This window comes from Sturnira hondurensis, unplaced genomic scaffold (assembly GCF_014824575.4).
Source record: "Sturnira hondurensis isolate 20B ecotype Veracruz unplaced genomic scaffold, ASM1482457v3 Scaffold0003874, whole genome shotgun sequence".
Classification (NCBI taxonomy): Eukaryota; Metazoa; Chordata; class Mammalia; order Chiroptera; family Phyllostomidae; genus Sturnira; species Sturnira hondurensis.
Window position 1 is genome coordinate 3,145,260 of NW_028076505.1, and position 25,208 is coordinate 3,170,467.

The 25,208-nt window shown below is 46.7% G+C and overlaps 1 protein-coding gene and 1 long non-coding RNA gene across 3 annotated transcripts; one reads left to right on the forward strand and one right to left on the reverse strand.

The window, feature by feature from the left end:
* Nucleotides 1-4,696: 4,696 nt before the first annotated feature.
* Nucleotides 4,697-8,357, reverse strand: LOC118984861 (uncharacterized). The gene is made up of 2 exons (XR_005066005.1): nt 6,909-8,357; nt 4,697-5,186 (listed from the first exon to the last, which is right to left on the reverse strand). It is a non-coding gene; the product is annotated as an uncharacterized LOC118984861 (long non-coding RNA).
* Nucleotides 8,358-8,895: 538 nt separating this feature from the next.
* NDUFV3 (NADH:ubiquinone oxidoreductase subunit V3) lies at nt 8,896-20,512 on the forward strand. 2 transcript variants are annotated; one of them, XM_037043043.1, is made up of 4 exons: nt 8,896-9,091; nt 11,205-11,325; nt 17,018-18,109; nt 20,281-20,512. In XM_037043043.1, the coding sequence occupies exons 1-4, from the start codon at nt 9,044-9,046 to the stop codon at nt 20,436-20,438; spliced, it is 1,419 nt and encodes a 472-aa protein (XP_036898938.1). In that variant the 5' UTR covers nt 8,896-9,043; the 3' UTR covers nt 20,439-20,512. The 2 variants fall into 2 exon arrangements, with proteins under 2 accessions (XP_036898938.1, XP_036898939.1); XM_037043044.1 differs by lacking the exon at nt 17,018-18,109 and having other exon boundaries at nt 8,910-9,091.
* Nucleotides 20,513-25,208: the final 4,696 nt, after the last annotated feature.

Genomic DNA, 25,208 nt, shown 5'->3' on the forward strand with positions numbered 1-25,208 from the left:
TCGCTTCCCCAGCTGTGCCAGATGCCTCCAAGGAGGTTTGTTTCTCTCGTGCCCTGACCAGAGTACAGAAGAGTGAGGCTGGGAGAGCAGGAGATAAAGTTCTCAGAGAAACTTAAAGGGGTACCAACATTGCTAAATGCATCACAGACTCTATCAAGCAGCCTGCGCATGAGCCCCTAGAGTCATCTGCAGACCCCTCAGCTGGCCCACAGGCACCCCAGCACCCACCCAACACACCTCATCCACACACAGTGCCACCCTGTGAGTTCCCAGCGGTGGTAAGAGCAAGTCTGAGCAAAGGAACTGCGAGCACAAACAGAGTGGGGGCCCATATCGGCGGGCAGAGGAGAGACAAGGAGGTGCAGCTGTAGCAGCACCCTTGGAAGACAAAAGCACCCACCTTTCGTATTACAGGGTCCACAGAAAGACAACCAACATAGGAATTCCACCACAAGAGGGAGCAAGAAACGTGGAGCAGAGGTGTCCACACAGGGTCTGAAAGAAGGTGTTTCTCCCGGAAGGCAGTCAGTACGGTCGCACAGGTGAGTGCCCCTTCAAAGGTGAAGACAGCCACACAGACTTCAAAGAATGTGACAAATCCAGGAAACGTGACATTACCAAAGGATCACAATGATCCTTCAGTAACTTGTCTCAAAGACGTGGTGATCTGCAATTTTCTCAATAAATAATTCAAAATAGCTGTTTTAAGGAAAGTTAATAAGATACCGAAAAACAAACAAGACAGCTCAATGAAATCAGTAAAGCAGTGCATTAAAAATTGAAAGTTTAACAAAGATAAAAATAATAAAAAAAGGAACCAAAGAAAAATTCTGGAGCCAAAGAACATGAATGAAATGAAAAAGAAAAGAAAAGGCAATAGAGAGCATTAACAACAGAATCCAGCATAAGAAAGAATCTGGTGCAGCTCAGTGGGTTGAGCACCAGCCTGCAAACCAAAAGGTCAGTGGTTTGCTTCCTGGCCAGGGCGCAGGCCTGGGTTAGGCCAGGTTCTCAGTTGGCGTGCAAGAGGCAACCAATTGATGTTTCTCTCCCTCCCCCCTCTCTAAAAAGTAAAATAAATTAAATACAAATTTGTGAGTCAGAAAGCAGGAACTTTGAAATATTCCAGTTGGAAGAGAACAAAGGCAAAAGAAATCCTGCATGGTCTACAGAGTGCTGACTGAAGGAATGATTTGTGAATCATTGGAGGTCCAGAAGCAGATGAGAGGGAGAACGGGACAGAAAGCTTATTTAAATAAATATTGACTGAGAACTTCCCAAGTCAGAGGAGAGATTTGGACATTCAAGTTCATGAGGCTCCTAAGTCAACAAGCAAACATGACTTAAAGAAATCTTCTCAAAGATGCATAATAAAACTCTCCGAAATCAAAGACAGAGAAAATCTTAAAAGCAGCAAGAGAAGAGGATCTTGTAATCTACAAGCTATCGCCATAAAGCCTTCCGCAGATGTCTCAGCAGAAACCTCACAGGCCAGGAGGGAGTGGCATGAAATACTCAACGTGCCCAAAGAAAACACTGCCAGCCAAGAGTACCCCTCCCAACAAAGTCACACTTCAGAAACGCAGGAGGAATCAAGTTTCCCAAACAAGCAAAAACGGAGGGAGCATGTCACGCTCACCCTGTAAGAAGTACTCACAGGACTTCTTCTAGCGGAAATGGAAGAATACTAACTAGCAACATGAAAACACAATTAATATACAATACCAGGGTAAAGGTAAGTGTATACAGTCAGACTCAGAACACTCTAATACTGTCATTCAGGGGTGCGTTAGCCACTTAACTCTAGTTTAAAGGTTGGAGGACAAAAGTATTGAAAGTAACTATGGCCACTATAATTTGTTAATGAAGGTGGTGCAAGTTCTATCCCACCATCGGCGGTCCATCCAGACTGACTCAGAGTTGGGTCATATATGCAAGATTCACATAGACCAGAGCTTGCTGGACAAACCTATTCATTGTTCAGTGTTCAGGAAGATAGATATTGGAACCTACATTTTTTTCCATTAAAAAGCATCTAAAACTATAATATAACTTTAGGGTACCAAACGAAACAAAGTATTTGTAGGGTTTTTTACCCATTAAAGTGCATTATGAAATAATTTCATACATATCAAAAATATACAAGTAAAATAGCAAACACTCATGTACCTACAACACACCTGAAGAAATAAATGTTACCAGTGGGACTGAAGCTGTAAGGCTCCCTTCCACATGGACCTCGCCCCAGTTCCCCCCACCGCCTCCAGAGGGAGCCATTATCCTCTTCTGCAGTGGCTCCTCTTTCTCGTTTACTGAGTAGGAAACTGCCTTCTGGACACTGCTTCTTTATGAACTAAAGGATTTCCTAGTTTGCGGTTTATCTTTAATTTTTATAGTGCCTTTTGCCTAACATAAATTTTAATTTTTTGACATTTTATTTATTGATTTGAGAGAGAGGCAGAGAAACATTGATGTGTTGTTCTACTCATTTATGCATTCATTGGTTGCCTCCTGTATGTGCCCTGACCTGGGATCAAACCCACAACCTTGGCATGTTGGGATGATGCTCCAACCAACTGGGCTACCCGGCCAGGGCCAGAAATTTTCATCTTAATGTAGTTAAATAACTTGGAATGTCCTGGACCACACTGCATGTGTGTGTGTGTGTGTGTGTGCGCGCGCGCGCGCGAGCACGCGCTTAGCCCCAAACTCAAGAAATAGTAAGGGTGGAGGCGGGCAAAGGGGGAAAAACTGGGGCAACTGTAATAGCATAATCAATAAAATAAAATTTTTAAAAAAGAGAAAGAGTAGGCCCGGAGACATTTTCTTCCCCACCCAGCACAGTGCCCAAGCCGAGACGGACACATTTCCCGTGGCCTTTTTTTGCGAGCAGGTGCCTTTCCCCAAGTTCCCCTGGTCAGCGAGGGGCGGCTCTGCAAGGGCTCCCTCTGCTTTCCAGCCCAACCCCAGGCCTTCACAGGCCAAAGCCTTGTCTCCTCTCCTGGTATCAGTTAAACCAGGGCTCCGGCTCACTGAAATCAGCAAATGCTCCCTGGGCAGCAGGCTTCTGGCCTCTTGGCTCTATTTTTTAGGTCCCTGGGGACACGCTCTTCCTATGAAAACGTGATCACATTAGACCAAGATGGGGCACACTCAGAAGACCCTGGTGGACACAAAAAGCAAATCCACTCAGGATGTGCGCATGCTCGACCCAGGCTTGGGGATTCCCCCAGGAGCCGAGAAAGACAGGAGCTTCAAGTATCTCACTGCATAGCAATCATTAACAAGAGACTTGCCAAAGCAGACAATGGGGAACAGAACTGGACATTTGATCAGAACTGGTGATTTAAATTATGCTTGTAACACTTTTCCCAGAATTGCTAGATGTTCTGTAGCCCAAGGGTTTTTCCCAATATTTAGTGGCCAGATACTGCCAGAAAAAGAAGTAAACAAGTTTTACATGTTTTAAAACCGTTTTTTAAAAATATTTTATTTATTTATTTTTAGAGAGAGGGGAAGGAAAGGAGAAACAATGGGAGAGAAACATCAATGTGCGGTTGCCTCTCATGTGTTCCCTACTGGGGACTCAACCTGCAACCTAGGCATGTGCCCTGACTGGGAATCGAACCAGCGACCCTTTGCTTCACAGGCCTGTACTCAATCCACTGAGCTACACCAGCCAGGGCTAAAACAGTTTTAAGCATCCCCAGTTTCACTTAAAATTTTTCTTATTTTTTTCTTAACAAAGATAAGCTTTAAAATTTACTTTTCCTGTATGCTGAGCTACCTGTTTTTATTCTTTTTTTAAAAAAAGGTTGAAGCCCTGGCTGGTATAGCTCAGTGGATTGAGCGCGGGCCTATGAACCAGAGGATCGCCGCTCGATTCCCAGTCAGGGCACATGCCTGGGTTGCAGGCAGGGATGCAGGCCAACTCCCAGCAGGGGACGCACGAAAGGCAACCATACATTGATGTTTCTCTCCCTCTCTCCTTCCCCTCTAAAGATAAATAAATAAAATCTTTAAAAAATAAAATAAAAGGTTGATTTTATACTCATTCAAGAGAGAGGGGAAGGGAAAGAAACACCAATGTGAGAGACACTGGTTGGATGCCTCCTGCACACCCCCAACTGGGGACTGGGCCTCCCAACCTGGGCATGTGCCCTGAGTGGGAATCGAACCCATGACCTTTCAATTGCGAGACTACACTCTAATTAACTGAGCCAAGCCAGCCAGGGCTTTACTCTTTTATTAAAAAGAAAATTACCTTATTAACTTAGCAAAGCATACTATATAGGGTCATCCTAAGCTATATTTTTAAACCAGTGTTATTGAAAGTGGTTTGTAAAAAAATTTAAAACGCATAATTGTATTAATTTAAATAGGATAGTGGCATAATACATTTCCTTTGGGGCTTAAAAGAATATACATATCAGACAAAGATGCAGAGGTTGGGTATGAGTGCAGATGGTGTGATATCGGAGTATTTTTATTTTCTTCTTTGACCCAAACACCTTTGAGTTCACAGCTTGGGTCCCAGTGATGCTCCAGTTACCTAGTTATCTTTTTAAAAGTTTAACTCACCCTTAGGATACATATGGGAGAATTTCTAGTTTATATAAAACTTTGGGTGGCTAATAAAAGAATACAGACAAATGTAAGTTTTGGAGGTTATTCACCTCAAAATAAAAGGCCACAATGAAAAGCGACAAACCTTTATTTAGGATCAAGGGTCCTATTGCAGAGGCACTGACTCAGATAGAAACCTAAATAGTGTTCCAATAATGGGACTGAGGCAAGGGAGGGGTATGAAAAAAGACAGGGAAATAATTACATGAACAGAAAGAAGGAATTTGTATTGGTGCTGATAAGCTAAATTATTAGCTACTTACAGCTGTTTACTAATTCTAAAGAATGTCTTTAGTTTACAGTCCTAGAGTCAGGAGGCATGCTCTCTTGTTAACGTCACAAACAATTGTTTGGAAGACAGTGCTGTTCCGGCCCAGTCCAAATATTATTTTGCCCAGTTCAAACATTCCAAAGGTTTGAGCAGTAAGTGCAGGCTGGACCTCCGGAATGGCCATTCTAAAATGTCTCCACTTGTGCCAACTTTCACAAGGTTTGTCTGAAAATGCTGGTTTGAAACTTGGTAGAGCTCCAGGCAGAGGTGATGGGTCCCTGCAGAAAGACTTTGGACAGAGAATTAACAACTGGAGGACCAACCCCTGCTGCCAGCAAAATCTGGGCTAGTTTTTCAGCTGACTGGAAAATAGATACAATTCCCTCTCCACGAATATTCATGAAATCACCGGCCCTTTCTCTGGCCTCTGCATCTTTGATTTTTTTCTGCAGCATCTTGTATTTGCTTCTTGCATTTGGCCCTGTGGTTTCTATTCCCTTTGGCCAAATGCAGGGCAGACTGTGCCCTCCAGGCATAGGCATTGGGCTTACAGGTTCCATAGTTACCTTCACCCTCATAATCATGTTGCTTCCTTAAAAACCCTTAAGACATCCCCCTACTCACTGGGTCTCTTCCTCCCCAGGGCTCCTCTCTACCTTATCTGCCCCCTCCTCAGACCACCCTGGCTGACTGTTACCGCACAAGGGGGGGGGGGGGCGCGGCAATACTTGGCCCACCCAAGGATGCCAAAAACTGCTTCAGAAAACAGGGGCCCCTCCCAAGGACAGTATACTAATATCTATTGGGCTCTTCTGTCCGCTGCCAATTGGAAAGATGCTCTCAATGCCAGAGATTTGTGAAAAGGAAACAAAATGTTTATTTAATGCTATTCAGGCCTAATGCCTTTATTAAAATATTAAAGTCTTTAAGGGTATACACCTACACGCGCACGCGCGCACACACACACACACGCACACACACAGCGCTCCCTTCTCCCGCTGTCCCAACTCCGGGTACCGAAAATCAGGAAAAGAGCACACGTCCGTTTTTCAGGTCGCTGGCACGTGAGCTGTGTCGCCTGCCTGTCCAGGCAAGATCTCCAATTAATGCAAAGTCATGCGGCACCTTCCACTGGCAAGAGTTCTTTGTACCAAGTTCCAGTCAAAGTCTCTCCTGCTTTCCAGGCCACTCGGCCAAAGGGAGCACCCCAAAGCCGCGTGGGCCTCTTCTACCAAAGCCGCACTCCACCAAAAGCGCGTTTTTCTTCTTCACCTAGCCGCAGGGATCTCCATTCTGGCAAAGCTGTGTGGTCTTCCCTTTCACCTGGCCAAGAGGGGGTCTGCACTCTGCTGAAACGGCGTGGCTCTCTCTCCTAATGGCTACAGGGGTCTACATCTTTCCAAAATAGCGTGGCTCTCCCCTTCACCTGGCCAGGAGGGGGTCCTTACTCTGCTAAAGCAACCTCTCCCACATGCCTCTCCTGGAGGTACTATCTCAGAGAAGCAGCCCCCAGTTACATCCCGGGTAGCAGCCGCTCACTTCTCCCTCGCCCAGAACTTGGCCACAGCTATTTAACATATCTATGAAACCAGTTAAAGGTTATAGATATGTTAAATGACCATTCCAGAGGTTAGCTGCAAAACTGTTGCTATGCAAAACAGCTCTCAATGGCCCTGCTCCATTCGTCCCTTCCCCCAACTGACACCTGGGTGGGGGGCAGAGGACATCTTAATATTTCCTCCAATATTCCTATACACTTTGAGTTCTGGACACCATTCCAAATCTTTTCTGCCCCCCCCCCTTGGCTGCACCCTATATCATGATGACCACACCCCATTTCACTGGAGGAGGTTTTTCTTTTTGTTCTTGAGTCTTAAGACACCAGTCAGGGGTCTGCCTATAGCTGGCTGTGCCCTGCTGTTTGGGGAAGGGATCTGGGGACTCTGAAGCAGGGTGATGTGGACTACCCAGTTCCAGATTAGGTTCCCCAAGTGGCAACTGTGTCTTATACCTTCAATTTTCTTAATCACCAGTGAAACAAGCACACTTCACAAAAACAAGCACGAAATTTTCTCTAGGACAACAAAGTTAATTTGGACAACAATGGTAATTCTCTTAGCATGTTTGTTTTTCTTTCCTTGCCCCTGTAGGGAGGGATGTTTTTAGGACAAGAGTCTCAACATCCAGGCAGTTCTAAATCTTATTACTAAATGTTATTCTTGCTAAATGTTAAAATATAGCACAGTATTTTGCAGACCAGCTGTACTCAGGATGAGCTTGCCAGGAATGCAACCAGATAAAGGTAGTCAACTGCAAAACAGAAATCGATGTGTCATTAACCAAATAGTGTATATAAGCAATGGCTAAGCCTCCCTTCTAGGAGACAGAGCTTTGCACGTGAGTCCCCTTGTCTTTTTTACTTTCTCCAAGTAAATAAAACTACATTGGGAAAACCAGGTCTGTGTTCTTGAGTAGAGCCCTGCACCAAACACTTGAGTTTGTTTGCAGAGACAAAGGACTCCATTCTCGTTGTTACACACTAGGATCTAGGGTTGTTGCCTTTGCCTCTCAGGGTGGATGGTGGCAGGTCCTACTGCATTCGCTTGATCCTCTCTGATAAGAGCCTGGAGGGCCAATTTCCGCCTGTTTATCTTGCCCACCTGAATGACTCTCTAGCCTACCCAGAACTGCGGGTACGTTCAACTAGGATGTGATACTTAAGGGCACTGGGCATGGCAGGGCTAGGGGCGGGGAGACATGATGAATAAGGGAGAAGGAAGCCGATTACTAACTACATCTACTCCACGATTTTGCCAAATTTGGGGGGAAATCTGCACCGATAGCTATAAATATTCAGATAAAATAAACTTGGATTTCTGATCTTCCTGGCTCCAGTACCAGTGTTGTTACAGGCCAAAAGCGCATCCACGATCCCGTTTGAGGTCACCCTGTACAAGAGACAGTGCATAGGGGTGACCACAGAAGACTACACCGATGAAAGGATGGGGTCTGACTTGACACGGCAGAGTGGGCGTGGGAGAAGGAGGGGAAGGCTGGGAACGGGGTGCGGGCCGGACAGAACGTGCAGAGGTGCTTCAAGCCCACCAAACGTTAGAGGACTGTTAACCAGGGCTGAAAAGCTCCAGACACCGCAAGTAGTCTGTGCACCTCAGGAGAGGACACCGGAAGACCTCAGGTCGGCTCTCCGCACAGTGACAAGAGGCGTCCCGCCGTGCCGCCCGGGGCCCCGAGAAACACCAGCCCAGGATTGCTAACTCCACCGCAACACCGCCTGGAGGCGTAAGGCAAAGAGCCGAGGGTGGCTGGGGTGCGTGCGCAGAACCACGCCCCCGCTCCCCTTCCCCTGATCCCTCTTATGATTGGTTCCCTCTGCCCAGGGGGCGGGCACTCAGGCGGTGGTGCGCGCGCAGCGGCTGGGACCCGGCCAGTCCAAGCCTGCGATTGCTGCCCAAGGTTCAAGGGGCGGGCTTTCGGGCGGCGGTGCGCGCTCAGCTGTGGCTTCAGNTGCATAGGGGTGACCACAGAAGACTACACCGATGAAAGGATGGGGTCTGACTTGACACGGCAGAGTGGGCGTGGGAGAAGGAGGGGAAGGCTGGGAACGGGGTGCGGGCCGGACAGAACGTGCAGAGGTGCTTCAAGCCCACCAAACGTTAGAGGACTGTTAACCAGGGCTGAAAAGCTCCAGACACCGCAAGTAGTCTGTGCACCTCAGGAGAGGACACCGGAAGACCTCAGGTCGGCTCTCCGCACACTGACAAGAGGCGTCCCGCCGTGCCGCCTGGGGCCCCGAGAAACACCAGCCCAGGATTGCTAACTCCACCGCAACACCGCCTGGAGGCGTAAGGCAAAGAGCCGAGGGTGGCTGGGGTGCGTGCGCAGGACCACGCCCCCGCTCCCCTTCCCCTGACCCCTCTTATGATTGGTTCCCTCTGCCCAGGGGGCGGGCACTCAGGCGGTGGTGCGCGCGCAGCGGCTGGGACCCGGCCAGTCCAAGCCTGCGATTGCTGCCCGAGGTTCAAGGGGCGGGCTTTCGGGCGGCGGTGCGCGCTCAGCTGTGGCTTCAGTCGGGTTGCGAGCTTCTCCAAGACCGCCCCTCGCCAGGTCCGCCTCTGAGTCACCGCGATGGCTGCCTTCCTTCTGTTCCGGCAAGGACGAGCCAGGGCGCTGAAGGTATAGGGGAGCTGGGCCTGCGGCTGGGAGCCCGCGTAGGGGCGCGGCTAGGGCGCGGCCCTGAGGCCCCATCGGGCCGTCCGGGGGAATCGCTGACCCCGCTCGGCAGCGGAAGAGAGGGAGCCTGGCCGGTGCATGCGGCCGGGGATGGGGGCCGGCGAATGGACCCCCGGCGCGGGCCGACCCGGCCCGGCCCCCTCCAACCCGAATTCCCTAGGAAGTCTCCGGTGAACGGTGCTCCCAGGTGGCGTGCGCCGCCCTGCTCTGTCCAAACCTTTCAGGACTGCGTCTTTACTTACTGAAGTAGGAAAAGAAGTAAGGGAACTTCTGGGCACCTGGTTGACCCGGTAACTTGTTTCGAAGCTGCCAAGAGGCCAGCTTACATTACCTGGTCTGAAAAGAACGGAAGAAGCCTTTCTTCATATATAAAGGCTAAGGCCACTTCACGATCTCTAAAGTTTAAAAAGGCTCTTATTACATAAGCGATAACTATTCATTGATGTAAAGTACAGATGGGAAATCTATTGTCAGAGAGTCTATTTACTCCTTGGAGTAGTTGCAAACGAGTTTTTCTGCGTTCTCGTATACACATACCCACGTTGAGTGTAGTCATAAACAAAAAAATAGTTTCTCCTTCATGTATGCACTAAAGGCACCTCTGTTCTTAGGGGGAGCATCTAGAACAGAGCCCACCACACAGTAGGTCTTAGGAAATATATGCGGAATAAATGAACAGTTTATAAAATGCTTGCCACTTTGATATATTGAAAACAAATTTGAAGCAGTTTTTATTCATCACTTTTTAAATACTATTTTAAGTAGTATTTATTCTAGTTTACTTTCTAAGTATAAGAAAACATTTTACAAAAAGAACCATAGTATTTTGTAGGTAATAGTAAATTGGAGACTACAAAAAATTATGCACAGAAGAATGTCTGGTTGGAGAAGTACCCAAGTGTTAATAGTGCATATTCTTGAACTCAGGTTTTTTTTCTTCTTTTTGCAGCTTTTTTTGTATTTTTCCATAATTTCTACAATATACATGTGTTATGAAAATTGTACTCATTAGAAATATGCTGTGTGAATGCAAAAGAAAGTATTCATCCATAGTACTAGCCTTTGCAGCTTTTTTGTATTTTCCATAATTTCTATAATATACACATATTATGAAAATTAAAATCTTTACAAGTATGCCATATGAATCTAAAGGAAAACATTCATATGTAGTAATAATACATAATCTTCATATATACTAATAGCTGTTGTAAATGGTATTTCACTAAAATATCCTTTTGAAAATTATTTTACTTTTTTAAGGATTTTATTTTTTTAATTTTTAAAAAATATCTTATTTATTTATTTTTAGAGAGAGGGGAAGGGAAGGGGAAAGAGTAGGAGAAAAACATCAATGTGTGGTTGCCTCTCATGTGTCCCCCACTGGGGACCTGACGTGCAACCCAGGCATTTGCCCCCGACTAGGAATTGAACTGGCAACCCTTTGCTTCACAAGCCTGCGCTTAATTTACTGAGCTACACCAGCTAGGGCAGATTTTATTTATTTTTTGAGAGAGGGGAAGGAAGGGAGAAGGAGAGGAAGAGAAACATCAATGTGTGAAAGATACATCCATCAGTTGCCTCTTACCCACTCCCAACTGGGGACCTTGCCAACAACCCAGGCATGTGCCCTGACTGGGAACCAAACCAGTGACCTTTCAGTTTGCAGGCCGGCACTCAATCCACTGAGCCACACCAGCCAGGGCTATTTTTTTATTTTTTAATTAAAGTTTACTTGCACTATTATATTGGTTTCAGGTATACAGTATAGCAGTTTGACAATCATACTTTGCAAAATGTTCCCCCTGATATTTCCAGTGCCCACCTGGCACCATACATAATTGTAATACTATTGACTGTATTCCCTGTGCTGTGCGTTACATGCCAGTGACTGTTTTGTAACTACCAGTTTGTGCTTCTCAATTCCTTCATCTCTTCCATGCTGCCTCCCAAAGCCCCTCTCCTCTAGCAACTACCAGTCCCCTGTCTGTGAGTCTGTTTCAATTTGGCTTTTTCTTTACATTCCTAAAATATCCTTATTTGCTGATTCTTTTGTCAGACTATGCTCCTAGAAGGACACATGTTTCCAGGACTTGGTCCTACAGCTTCTCTCTCTGCAGAATCCGGAAAGAGTGACAAAGGACTGCCACCGAATTCCAAGAAGCAAAGTTCACCAAAAAGTAAGATTTGAATGGTAGTTATAGGTGAGAAGAATGCAGATAAATCAGTGAGCTCCCACGAACTGAAAGGGGTTTTACTAGCTGCATAATTTGTGCTTCTTTGTTTCCAGCTGTATCCAGATTATAATCAGACATAAGGTTTGTAACATTTTAGAGCAAACGTATCAGTAATGTAACAGTCTTCCACTCACCACTAGGCCAGAATGGGATGCAGAGTATAAAGGCTCTGGGTGTTCAGGTGGCCCTAACACGGACCCCATGCTCCCGCCCATGAATCCCACTTCCCTTTCTCTGACTGTGACTTTTTTCCCGAATGTTTTGAGGCCTGTCCGGGGCTTTGCTCAGCCCCAGCTCAGGATTGCAGGCATTATTCTGTGACTGAAGAGAGTTGAGAGCAGGCGCCGTTTTCCATCATGACTCACTTTGGTGGAGTGTGTGCGGTGTCTGTTCTGTTTCCAGCTCTTTGCAGAGTCGTTTTGGCTTTTATCACCCGTGTCACTTTACTTTTCCCTGGAACACCAATGTAGCCTGTCCTCATTGAAGGGGAAGAGGAAATGCAACAGTATGTTGTGTTTTGTTTTTTAATTTTAATTTAATGTAATTTTAATCCTCACCTGAGGATATGTTTATTGATTTTAGAGAGAGAGGAGAGTGGGGGTCAGGAGAGAGAGAAACATCGATGTGAGAGAGAAACATCAATCAGTCACCCCGAGCGGGGATCAAACCCACAACCTTTTGGTGCATGGGGCAACACTTCATCCAACTGGGCCACACAGTTGGGGCTGTTTTGTTTTATTTTATTCTGTTTTAAGCAGTATGTTTTAAATACTTCTTGTACGCTAATTTTATGTTCTATTCCCACTCATTATTAATTGATTATAATCCAGGTCCATTGCATTTAGTCTTAACTGATAAAACCTTAGTTGAGTCTTTAAAAAAATACATATAATGTTTTCAGTCTCTTGGCAAAGTCTTTAATCTTCATATGGGGTTTAGAATGGTCATTTGACTTTGTCTTCTTTTCACAATGATTCCGTTTTCTCAGTTTGGAAGTGTTCAGATCCTGTTTGTCGTGTCCCTCCTTGGTCTGCACACAAAAGCGTGAGTGCGTTAGAAGATACTGGCGCTCCATTGAGAGTGCCGCCCGCCAGCTGCCATTCACAGGCCATTGACCTCGACCGGGGAGGCGCACATTCCTGGTGATGTCTTTGGTCCCTGTCAACTGTACCTGCTTCGTTTTTTTTGTTGTTGTTCTTGTTGTTTTAATTTTATTTATTTATCTTTAGAGGAGAAGGGAAGGAGAGAGGGAGAGAAATATCAGTGTATGGTTGCCTCTCATGAGTCCCCTGCTGGGAACTGGCCTGCAACCCAGGCATGTGCCCTGACTGGGAATCGAACCGCGATCATGTGCTTCATAAGCCCGAGCTCAATCCACTGAGCTACACCAGCCAGGACTACCTGCTTCATTTTTAAATCAGTGCTCTCTTTTTTTATCCATAAGCTTTAACATAAGGATCTTAAAATAAGGGCATTTATTTATTTATTTATTTTGTGGGTATAGCCATAGTACCATTATCACACTTAAAACATGTTTATAAGAATGTCAGTTAAAGTCTGTATTGTGCCTGGCATGTGTCTCACATTCTTTACTGCTGAATGAGTAGTTGAGTTTCTTTACTAATGTTATCCTTGGCCCTGGTGAAGGGTTTCTTTTAAGGTTTTATTTATTTTTTATTTTTAAGGGAGAAAGAGAGAGGGAGAAAAACATCAATGTGTGAGAGACACATTGATTGGTTGCCTCTCTCATGCCCCCAACTGGGGACCTGGCCCGCAACCCAGGCATGTGCCCTGACTGGGAATCGAAACAACGACCTTGTGGTTCGCAGGCCTGTGCTCAATCCACTGAGCCACACCAGCCAGGGCAGGCCTTGGTGGAGTTTTAGCTTTTATCTGCAATCCTACTTCATAGGTTTATGAGTTTAGATTAATGGAATTTAAATTACCATCCCAGAGCCTAATTTGCCACTTTTTAGAAACATTCTTCTGTATGTGAGTGGAAATGGGGTGCTTCGTCCTGTGACAGTTCGGGATGCCGAACTGGGGGGTGGCCCTGGGTTCGTAGCTTCTGCCTCCGGACACAGCAAGCCCTGAAGGCCCAAGCCTCTGCCCTTGGTGCCAAGTGGGGTGAGGCCAGCAATCACGCCGGCCGCCCTGGGCCAGGGTGAGTCTGGTGGGAAGTGGTAAGAGGTGTGGTATGTGCATGGGCAGTTTTCAGAGCTATGCTATCTTTAACACACATTACATTCGTATCTCAGAATTTAAAAAACAGTAATCTCTAGATAAGGAAAAAGAGCAACTTACGCTTCTGAATCGCTGTGTGCAGACGTCCCAGAGCTTCGGTGATTGAAAAGCACAAGGCACAGGAGTGCTTTTCACCCACAGGCAGCACATGGCCACGTCAACCCCCACCAGCGGTGGGTGGGTTGTGTTGCCTTTGTCTTTCAAGGAACGTCGCTACCAAACTAAAACATTGCCAGATATATCAGCGTCCTGCCTCTAGACAAACATCAGAGATTTCATGAAAACACACAAATAAATTCATGCTTGTATTCAAAGTTGGAGCCACTGTCCCTCTACGTGACACTGCTGTCTTCCAAAGACACCATTCTGCACCCCTGGGTGCAGACTGGGTGTGGGCACTGGCGCTGTGGCACAGAAGTTTGGTGGCAGCTCCAGATCACGGTGGCCAGCTTCCCTCTGAATGACAGGGTGCTGGGCAGGGCGGCATGAGTCAGAAATTGGCTCTCAGTAGGAAAGCAGAGTGCTGGACTTCGCTTCTCGGCCGTCCGTGGAGTTAACCCAGCCATGCAGCTTGAGTGGAGAAAACTTTAAAGCAGGAGTATCCAGCCTACAGGCTGCATGTGGCCCTGGATGGCTATGAATTCAGTCCAACACAACATTGTAAATACACTTGATACAGTACTTACTTTTATTACAAAGTTTTATATGAAGTTTTACTACTTCGATGTGTGTGTTTTCTATATTAGTGATCACAAACTTGGGAACTGCTCGATGGTTTTAAAAGATTATCAAGGCCCTGGCTGGTGTAGCTCAGTGGATTGAGCGTGGGCCGGCAAACCACAATCGCGGTTCGATTCCCAGTCAGGGCACATGCCTGGGTTGCAGGCCAGTTCCCAGCAGGGGACTCATGAGAGGCAACCATACATTGATGTTTCTCTCCTTCCTTTCCCTCTAAAGATAAATAAATAAAATCTTTAAAAAAAAAAGATTATTGAAAGGGCCGCAGCATAATTAGGGTTATTACTATGTGAGGACTTTTTTGGTCATCTGTGGTGGCAGATATGAAAATTATACGCGGGCCTTTTTTTGCTCATCAGTTTTCATTAGTGTTTGTATGTTTAATGTGTGGCCCAAGGCACTTCTTCTTCTGTGTGACCCAGAGACTCCAAAAGGTGGGACACCCGTGCTTTAAAGCATTCTTTTCCGTATGACAGAAGTTTCTTTTTCAAGCAAAATGCATCATTGTTAATTCCATTTGAAATTCTCTTCCCATTTTCAGTAGGTGCTGCATCAACCTGTAATGTAGTTTTAATGACTTATTTACAATTTTAAAATTTTCACAACCAATTTTGGAAGATTCAGGGATAATTTTTCTACTCAAAGCAGGCCATCTCAGACAGGCTTTATTTTAAGTTACCTTTTTTTTTAAATCCCCTCCCTCTTTTTCCACCCAACCCTCTGTCCCCCTCCCATCTGGCGACCATCAGTTTGTTCTCTGGGTTTGTTTCTGTTTCGTTTTGCTTGTTAATTTGTTCTGGTCTTTGATGCCACGTGCAAGTGAAGTCATACAGCGTTTGTGTTTCGGTGCCGGAGGGTTTCCTTTCCTCCACGTCCTCACCAGCACTTGTTATTTGTTCTCTTTGGATTACAGCCCTTCTGACAGGTGTGAGGCGTGGTTTTGATTTGCATTTCCCTGGTAATTAGTGACGTTGAGCATCTTTTCATTTGTGTAGTATCTATCTGTATGTCCTTTTTGGAGAAGTGTCTGTTCAGGTCCTCGGTCCATTTTTTTAATTGGATTATTCACTGTGGGTTTTTTTATGTTGAGTTATGCAAGTTAATTTTGTATACTTCGGAATTTTGGAAGTATACTCAACGTAGAAGCGGATTAGTGATGCAGGTGAGCAGGTCGTTGGGGTTTGGAGGCTGCATGCCTTGTGCACTGCCGTTAGGGACTTCTGAGCTGCATCAGGTATGGTTTAGAGAGACGGGGAGAAAAGGAGAGTTCAAGTGCACATGCACTTCTTTGCCTCATGTTTATATTTAGTATGCCCCTGGAGCTCCATGCGAGTCCTGAGTTACCTGCACCCGCACCTGCTCTGGGCGGTCAGCATGCGGATTCTGGGCTGGCACACAGCTGCGGGATCAGATGCAGCGTGCAGTGGGTGCGGGCATGGAGGTGGTGGTGTTGAACAGTCACTCGTGTGCCAGCTGTTCATGCATGTCTCTGTACACGGCCATTGGCCTCTCTGGCCCATGTCTGGGTTTTGGTTGATCCTCAGTTTTCTGTCTTGTTTTCTGTCATTCTGTTACATCTAGGACCTTAAGCTCAGAAAACTGTTAAAAACCTTCTTGGATACTGGTAAGATAGGAAAGCTAGGAATACATTTTGTCTACTTTAGAGAAATAGGATTGAGGTCTTTTCAGTGTAAAATAGGCTTGAAAATAAAGACTGGATTTAGAGCTTGTTTGTTTGTTTGAAATATATTTTTTAAATTTTTATTTAGATTTGAAAAGGAGTTTTAATTTATAAAAACATGTCCTATACTTTTTTAAATCTGTATAGTTAGAAAAAGATTTACCACCTGAGGAAATGGAAATTAGCTCTAGTCAGTGTGCTGTGTGATTTCACTTTTTAAATAATTGATGACTTGACAAAGTATAAGGCTTATGTTTGCACTTACTTGATTTTTTACAGTGTAACACCTATTACACTTCCAGTGGTATATATGATGTTAAATTATTGTAGACTTTTGTGGCCTTACAGTACTTCTGCTTTTCTTAGTGGAAGAAACCCCCAGGTGGCTTATGATCTTGAAGGACTTTTCTTCCTCTTAGGGCGACTTCATTTGAACTACATTATCCCCTCCCCCCCCCACTCCCAACACATGGCTGTGTACACCCCAGACCCAAACCAGGCTTTTGTCTCCTTTTGTTTGGTTGTTGTTCAGAAAGTGCAAGTTCATACAATATGAAAAACTTTTCTAATATTCGAGAAGCATCAGTTGTTAGGGTTTTAAGAAATTTTACATTTGTAAAACTTAGTAGTTATCTTTATACTATAGTTTATCTTAAATTTGGATGAAATTGCTTAAAAGTAATTATCAGAGAAGAGCTCTCTTGAAAAATGTAGACACATTTGTTATTTCGTTGTTAAAAACCCCGTGTTAAAAACTGCCAGTTACAAAGAAAATCATCTGCATCTCTTCCTGTTCCCTCGTGGGGCTTGGCCTTCCCGTGAGGGCGGGCCCCCGGCACATTTCTTAGGGTCGTTACGTTGAAGACATTGTAAATGACAAAGTGGTGTATGATAAAATGTCTGTAACTTTGATTCACTTAGATTGTTTTACTAAATATTAAAAATAATATTCCTCTTTATGCCATTTCCTAGATGTAGTGGACCCAAAGGAGAGGGGCAAGCTACTAACTACCCCAACAGCAGCCGAATTGTCTAAAAACCTAACTTCACCCAGTTCTCACTCATCAGTTGTGACTCGAGGTGGGACAGTAGCTGGCCCTCGCCCTGATGACGACGTGCTGTTCACAGACAAAGGGGTCCCAAAGGTTTTGTCAAGAAAGACCTTGGTAGCACTTCCTCAGAAGGGCCCCTCTCCGCTCAGAAGCCAGGGCGCCCGTGCAGGTGCCCCTCAGGAGAGCGGGGGAGTGACAGGCAGGTCATCGTCATCGTCATCTTCTTCTTCGTCTAGCTCCTCCGACTCGGGGTCTGATGATGAGGGCCACGGCTCAGCAGCGGGTTCGCAAGTGATGAGCAAAGGCAGAGGAGGGGCGCCCAAACCAGGGGCCTCCCACTCCTTTGAAAATAGGGCCCCCAAGACTCCGGTACCAGCAAGAGAGACAGCCTGGTCACCGCAGCCACGTCAGGACCCCAGCTCTCCGGAGGGGCCCCGTCAGGCAAAGAAGAAAGGGGCCTCCGTTAAACCGTTAAAGGTCAGAAAAGACGAACCAAAACCCGCGATATCCAAGTCACAGGTAGACAGAGAGTTTATGAAGGGGGAAAAAATGCAGAAAATATTTAGCTCAGATAAAATAGATAAAGAAAGCCAAAGGCCGTCTGAAGTTACAGATACCTCTTCCGACCCTGCAGAATCAGGCGCATCGGCACAGCCGAGCGGGGGCCCAGCGCCCACGCGACGGACAGAGGGCACTGCCGTGGGAGGACAGCTGCACGCAGCTCCTCCCGAGACCCGAGGAAGGCGGTTGGAAAAGCAAGGACCAGAGCCCACCGGGGCGGTGGCTTTTTCCCCCTTCAAAAAAGAAAACTTGGGGAAGCAGGTGATAGAAGGAATCGCAAAGGCAAGTGGAGAGATTTTGGAAGAGCAGGGACCAATGAAAAATTCGAAGCCCGTTCCTGTTCGGAATACAGCTGCGTTTGATGAGAAGGCAGCAGAACTAAAGCTTGAGGCGAAGGGCGACATCGCTGAAGACGCAGCGACCCAGGCGGGCGGCCCGGACGACACACAGGGTATATACCTTGACCGCTGCGAAGTGTCCTTGTCCTCCGGGGGGCGGGTGAGACGAAGAGCCGCAGGGTAGAAGGAAGTGCTGCCACTAATCCGACTCCGCAGGGGAAACGTGGCCTGTTACACTGTCTCAGATCAGCAGCGGGCGGAGTCTCTGAATTGTGAGAGATACATCCCTGATGTACAGAAATCCCCAAAACATTCTAAATTTATCTTACAGTGGAAGAGTAGGCCCTTGGCACTCTGGGCTGTCCCCATACCAGTATAAGTTTGCAAGGTGGCGTGTAATGCATCGCCTTTAACTGTGGGCGGTGGCCAGTGTCCGCTCCGTGAACTTGCAGAGCAGCTCACTGAGAAGAAGGGGGAGTCCCGTTTAATGAGTAGGGCGGTAGTCAAATTAGATCCGGTGCTTGACAGGTGAGCTAACGACAGGTGGTGCTTTTCACATCCTTACGCCTAAGGGATGCGAAACCTGCAGTTCAGGAATCCGCACAGTGAGTGAGTGGAAGGCAGCCGTGGACCACGTAAACCTTTTCACTGGGTGCTTCCTTTTCTGCTTTACCCGAAAAATCCAGTGCGCTGCGTTATTTTCCTATAATGAGTTTTTATGAAGAGCTTTTTCACTAGCACCGATTTTGAAAGGGAAACTGTATTCCTATTATGTTACCATTTTCTTGTGCATTGAACTTTATAAAATAAGAGTGTGCTTTAGGTAGGTCATGGCCAAATGGTCTAGGAGGTCTCTGATTTTAGGATCCGTGTCTCTTCATGACTTCTTCAAAATGCGTTACTATTACTAACAAACCCAGCTCCTTCCTGTTTCCTCTTGATTCTTTTTAAAATCTCCCTTTTGCCTAATTTACGTGACCTGGTCATCCTTGTTATCAGTTGCCTTATGTTGACAGAATTTACATGTTTTCTTCACTCCTTTTTCTCTGTCGTTAATATGCAAAGTGCCAGAGTTTGCCAGACCGCTCCAGACCTCAAGAACCGCACAGCCTGGTGCTGCTCTTTCGGCCCCTCTGCTGTAAACTGGGGGGAGCTCCAGAACCTTCAGGAGGAAACAGAATTTGGGTGTTCAGATTGGAAACTTTTCGGAAAACCTTTGCTTCTGATTTTTCATGCATGTGGGAATCTTCCGCTGTTCTGTTTGCCCTGTGGAGGTGAGCGCCGCCACCCAGGAGCGTGGGGGCTGTGTCTGTGCGATGGTCCGACACGGCCCTGAGTCCCCTGGGCTCTGCCTTCCAGGGCTACCGGTCTTTGATAAGGTTTCTGTGCCCACATTCACCTTCGTTCTGAGGATGCCCCTGTGCCACACTGAAGATACTCTACTCGAGACTAGAAAGATGCCAGCCCTTTACACGTCGTTTTTGTTTAATATAACTAAAAAAAAAAGCTTTTGGTATGAATTCAAATCATGGGAGAGTGAGTTTCAGTTATATTTTGGGCAGCCTGAGTGGGAGCCAAGAGAGTCCCGGTGACGGAAGTTTGGGGTCAGCAAGAACGTAACCCAGGCCTCAGCCGGCGTCTCCCGTGAGCTCTCTCCTGCCGCAGGTCCGTCCCACGCTCCACATCACTGGGCAGCGATGTCTCCTCCGCTTCAACCGCACACTTTTAGTTTTAAGATCACCAAATGTCTAGGTGTGTGGACTTTAACTCTTTCTTCCACTTATGGAAATAAAGCTAAATTAGTATTTTTTTATTCTGTGAATCTAAAGTATACCAACAACTGTTTCCAAAAGTTAAAAGTTACACATCTCCTTTCCACTCCCTCTTAACTGTGTTGTTATTGTGTTCAGAGACTTACGCTGCTTTTGAAATTTTTCTTCTATAAATGTTTGTTTCTGTTATAGACAGATTTCTAATAGATCTCATTTTTTTCCTGAATCTTTATGTGACCCCAAAGTCCCATCACAACTGTTGTAGGCATTTGCAAAGTTGGGAGAAGCCCAGGGTCCAGAAGTGCATAAAGTAGTAAGTTAAGACGCATTACTGTAACTATTCAGTTCTTGTGAAAGCCATGTGTTTTAGGATAGATTCTCAGCTGAACTCTCGATCTGGGTTTTGGAGACACTGGCGCTTTCAGGGCTTTTCTGACTAGACACGTGGTAATAGGGAGACAAAGCAGTTCTTTCCCCATCCGACGTGCTCACTGCGTGTGTTCCGCCCGCAGAGCCCGTGCAGGCTGCAGCTGAGCCGTTTGACAACACCACCTACAAGAACCTGCAGCACCACGACTACACCACATACACCTTCTTAGACCTGAACCTGGACCTCTCGAGATTCAGGATGCCCCAGCCCTCCTCTGGACGGGAGTCACCTCGCCACTGAGAGCTTGGTTTAATGATCACGCGTACGTTGTCTGCTGCATTCTGGGCTGCGAAATAAAGTGCTCGGGTCCCGAGGTCTGGCGTGTCACTGGTTCCCCCCTTACACCTTCACCGTGAAGGGAGAGTGGGGGACACAGCACCGTGCGTTCACTCAGCGTGTGTTTGTAAACATCTGTGTGCAGGGAATTCTTTAAGGCTCACGGACACATCCACAAAGTTAGAAAACCTGTGTGCTTCCTAGCGGGGCAGCTCTGTGCGGGGCCCCGGTCCATTTAGTGCTAATCTGGGTCACCAGCTGGGTATTGACAAATAGGATGTCAGTTTCTGATTTCACACCCAGTTCTTAATCAGTTAGGAGTAGGAGTTTGCTCATTATTTAATGACTGCGTTGCAAAGAAATGAAATTACAGCATTTCATTATCAGAGAAGGAACAGTCCTTTTGTTCACTTGAATTCAGTTTTCGATGTGAACTTGGACACTTTCGGTGGGACTGGGGAAGGTGGGAGTTTTATGGCACTGCAGGTGACCCAGCTTCAGAGGCGGGATAACCTTCCTTAAAGCGTGCCGTGCCTGGGGGGTGTCACACAGTGTGTGTACCAGGCAGCCTGTGGGGATGAAGACCATGGACAAACTGAGACACTGCTGCTGCTTGGAAGCTGCGCTGACGCAGGCAGCCCTGTGGGGCCTGGAGTGGGGGATTCATCTGCCGGCGGGAGAGTTTCAGCTGGGTTTCGTTCTCATGCCTCCGTTCTTGTTTACGGGCTTCATGTCATTTCATGTGAACTCGGGTCCTTGGCCTCCAGTCAACTTACCACCAGCAGTAGATTTGTAACGTACAATTCACATTCCTGTGAGCCTACATTTCTTAAAATTAGTCTGAGTAAGAAAACCAGAATTGGAAACTAGCACTGCGATTGTCTGCCTCAGCTTTTACCGCCCCAGAGGCTTAGCAACTCAGCAAGTTTTCTAAGCACGGTTTTTATTATAAAAGTACTAAAGCCACATTATCAAAGGGAAAATGGAAAATAGTGAGATTACCTAAAATCCACTGTGCTAACCCAGCCACTATTAACATTTTACACGTGTTCCCCAGTGGTTGTGGCTTTAGTTAGATGTAGCCATATAACATACATAACTTTCTATCCTGCTGTTTTTCTTAGTGGCTTGCTTGTCAAACCATGGCCCACGGAACCCCTGTAATGTTTAGGGTGGCAGGGAAAATAGAATGTGAAGCCACAGAGTGCGTTCCCCTGGACTGTTGATGCTGCAAACTTGAACGTCTTTAGATAAAAATGACCGAGTGTATTTTTTTATTAATATTTTTAGAGACAGGTTGATTTACTGTTCCACTTATTTATGCGTTCATTGACTGCTTCTTATATGTTCCCTGACCAGGAATTGAACCTGCAACCTTGGTATATCAGGACACTGCTCCAACCAGCTGAGCTACCTGGCCAGGGCCTTGAGTGTATTTTAATGTGCATGAAGTTTACCCTTGGAGCCAGTTCTGTGGGGCTGTCTCAGTCTCCCTGGGACTTTGGTCCCCTCTCCTCCGCCCACTGAAAAGGCTCACAGATGGGTCTGTGCTTTAGACCCATCGTCGGGAGTAACTCCTCCATGTCCCATCTGGTGACAACTTGCACACAGTAGGTGTGGCAAGGCCTCTGTGAGCCTTACACAGAGGCAGAGAGCCAGTTTCTCCAAGGGCCGCAGTCTGTGGGCCCCAGTGTTCATGGCTCCCACAGCTCGTTGGATGAATGAAAGAGCTAGCCAGAGAAGACTTAATAAGTGGCTTGCCCAGCGCCCTAGGTGCCCAGCGCCCTGGTTCTGCCTCCTCTCTCTGGCCCTCTGTTCCTTTTCTCTCCTCTTACCCTTGGTCTAGAAGGGTCTGAAACGATGGCTAAAGTGCTGTTTCTTGCAGAGCAGTTTCCACTCCTACAGGCCTCTAATAAGCATCCCTGTAAGTGCCTCCTACATGTGGATCTGAGCTCAGGAAGGGAGGGAGGGACCAGAAAAGCACCGGGAGGTAATGTGCCACATCCAGCGATGGCAGGGTGACAACGGAAGGGAGCTGCAGGGAACAGGTGGAGGTGGGTGTTCATCAGAGAAGGATGTGCGGGACAAGTCTCACCCGGATGTTGAAAGGTGACCAGGAACCCACTGGGTGCCCGGTGGGATTGTGGAGGGACCCTGGAGGGCCTTCAGGATGGGTATGTGTATGGAAAGGCCCGGATGCTGAGAAGCCGTTGGTTTTCAGGAAACTAGGGCCTTGGGCATGGAAGGCGGCTCCATCTGAGAGGGGACGCACCAGGAATGAATGGGTAAGGAGGCTGGTCACAAGGCTTGGGCTGTGTGTCAGCCCACCCCGGCTGCCGTGTCAAAATACCGCAATGGATGGCTGACCTGAAAAATTTATCGTCTCCCATGCTTCTGGAGGCAGGCTGGCCAAGTCGGTCCATGGCAAAAGCGCTCCGCCTGGTTCGCACTGGCTGCCTTCCAACACCATCGCGCTGCAGATTCAGACTTCGGGATGTGAATCTGGAGGGACTCAGCCCTTCCATCTGTAACAGGCTCTGATCTGCAGGAAAAGAAATGGGCTATCCTGTTTTATAAGAAGAATCAGACTGACCATTTGTCTGAAATACTCAGAGATAAAGGGTGGGCAGGGGCTGGCCACAGCGGACGTAAACGACAAAATGCAGGTCACTGCGGAGACCGGATGGGGCGGAAGTTGACCTTTCTGCTCCCACGTTTCTAGTGCTTGGGAACTTTCATAATAACAAGAACTTTGTAAATCCTACTAGTGCCATGGAGAGTAAAGTTGCAAGGGAAGGGATGCAAGACAGAGGAAAGGCATCACTTTGCAATTCCTGAAGGCAGAGCGACGCTGCGTCTCACTCAGGCCTGGCTCCTCGCCTGGGTGGCCCGGGAACTGGGAGGTTTGGACAGACGTGGCCACACGGCCGTCCCCAGAGGTCAGTCCTGCTTACAGCAGTTCCAACAGTCTGAACGACTCACACCCTTGCCAACAGCAGAAGCAGGGGTTCGATATGTGTTAATCTGGTGAATAACTCTAATTCCGCGTGTGGGTGAGTTTGTATTTCCTCCAGGCTTAGAGGCATCAAAAGCGAGCTGCTCAGATAGTAGCCACGTGTCTCTGTCTCCTGTTCCATCTGCTCTGTCCGTTATTTGATACGGTTCTTCGCTTTCAGCAAGTTTTCCTGCAGTGTATCCGAATCTATTTTCTATTTCTGTTCCGCTCATGCAGACATCTAACCGCAGGTGGTAGCGCTTTTGTCTGTCTTCTAACTGCCTTTCTTACAGAATGTATCCACCACGAGCCCTTCACGGGAGAAAACCTGGACAATGAAACCCAGCTGACCAGGAGGTGATTAATGAGAAAAGTCAGGAATTGCAGAGCTGTGCTAAGAGGACTGGGTTTGCCCATAGAGCTCATTTGCATACAGAACTAATACGAAACAAGGACATGATCACGGTTGCAAGACTGGACGGACTGTCAGAAACTCTGACAAGTAAAAATCTTAGGAACCAAAGACTGGAGGCAGGAGCAGGAGCTGGGAGCCGCCTGAGAGGGACCCAGCTCGACTTTCAGAGCCGGTGGGGCCCGTCTAACATGGAAATGGGGCTGAAGAGGGCAGGACTCCACACGCTGCCTCTTTATCTCAGCGGCATTTATGAGGAACCAGTATCTTCTGGAAAAAAAAACAACATTTATTTATCTGAAGTTTAGAAATCTCTTCGTTTGTACTTTAATTTCTTTTTATCGATGAAATTTAATAATGTATAGTTTAATGCTTTGTATTTTCAAAAGTGTCAAAATGAGGTCTTTCATGTCTAATAGGTTCTTGAACAGAAAATGCTTTTCTACATTGATATTTGATCATTTTAATTTATTATAAAATTTAAACAAAATTTTAAATTGAAGCTTTAAAATATTTTTAATATTTAGTATTTTTAAATATTTAATTTTTCCTAAAGCCTTTTTTACAAATCTTGTTAATCTGTGATGCAGTCACAATTTAATGACCACTTCTCAACTTAAAAAGAAAAGTTTTTGGACATTCATTTCCTGGTGAAATGTATTGGGACTTTTCAATTAGTCTTTATATTCATGAATGAATGTTACTTAAGCCTAGTTTCATGAATATTAACAGCTAAAAAGAGAGGGAGAGAGTGTAAACCACTCCCAGGAGTGGGTTTGGGTTTTGGGGGGTCTAAAATTCACGGAATTTGGAGAGCTCCTTTTAATTAACAAATAATGCGGAATTAGACTTCGGCCAAGATGGAGGCATAGGTGGAAACACTGTGCCTTCTCCCACAACCAAGTTTGAATACAACAAAGGTTTGGAGAACAAAGACACACCCAAAGACCAGAAAATTGAATTATACGGAAGTCCGACAACTACAAACCGTTCAACAGGGACGGTAAGAGGGGCGGAGCCAGCAGCGGAGCAGGGTCGGGCAGGACAGATCCCCAACCTAGGCGAGCAGACAGCCCGGAACCAGTCAGGATGCGGGGCAGACTGACCGCAGTCACACATTCGCGCACAGTGAGACGGACCGCGCAGGCCCCAGGGGGCAAACCCAGTGGTAGAGGGCTGACGGCAGTGGTACACTCGAGTGCAGTGGAACGAAACGCGTGGGACCGGTGACAGTGGTGGCTGCGGCACCAGTGGGGGCCGTGGCGGCAGGCGGCAGACGGGACGCCATAGTTCCTCTTGGACCCCGCCCCCACATACAACGTCACAA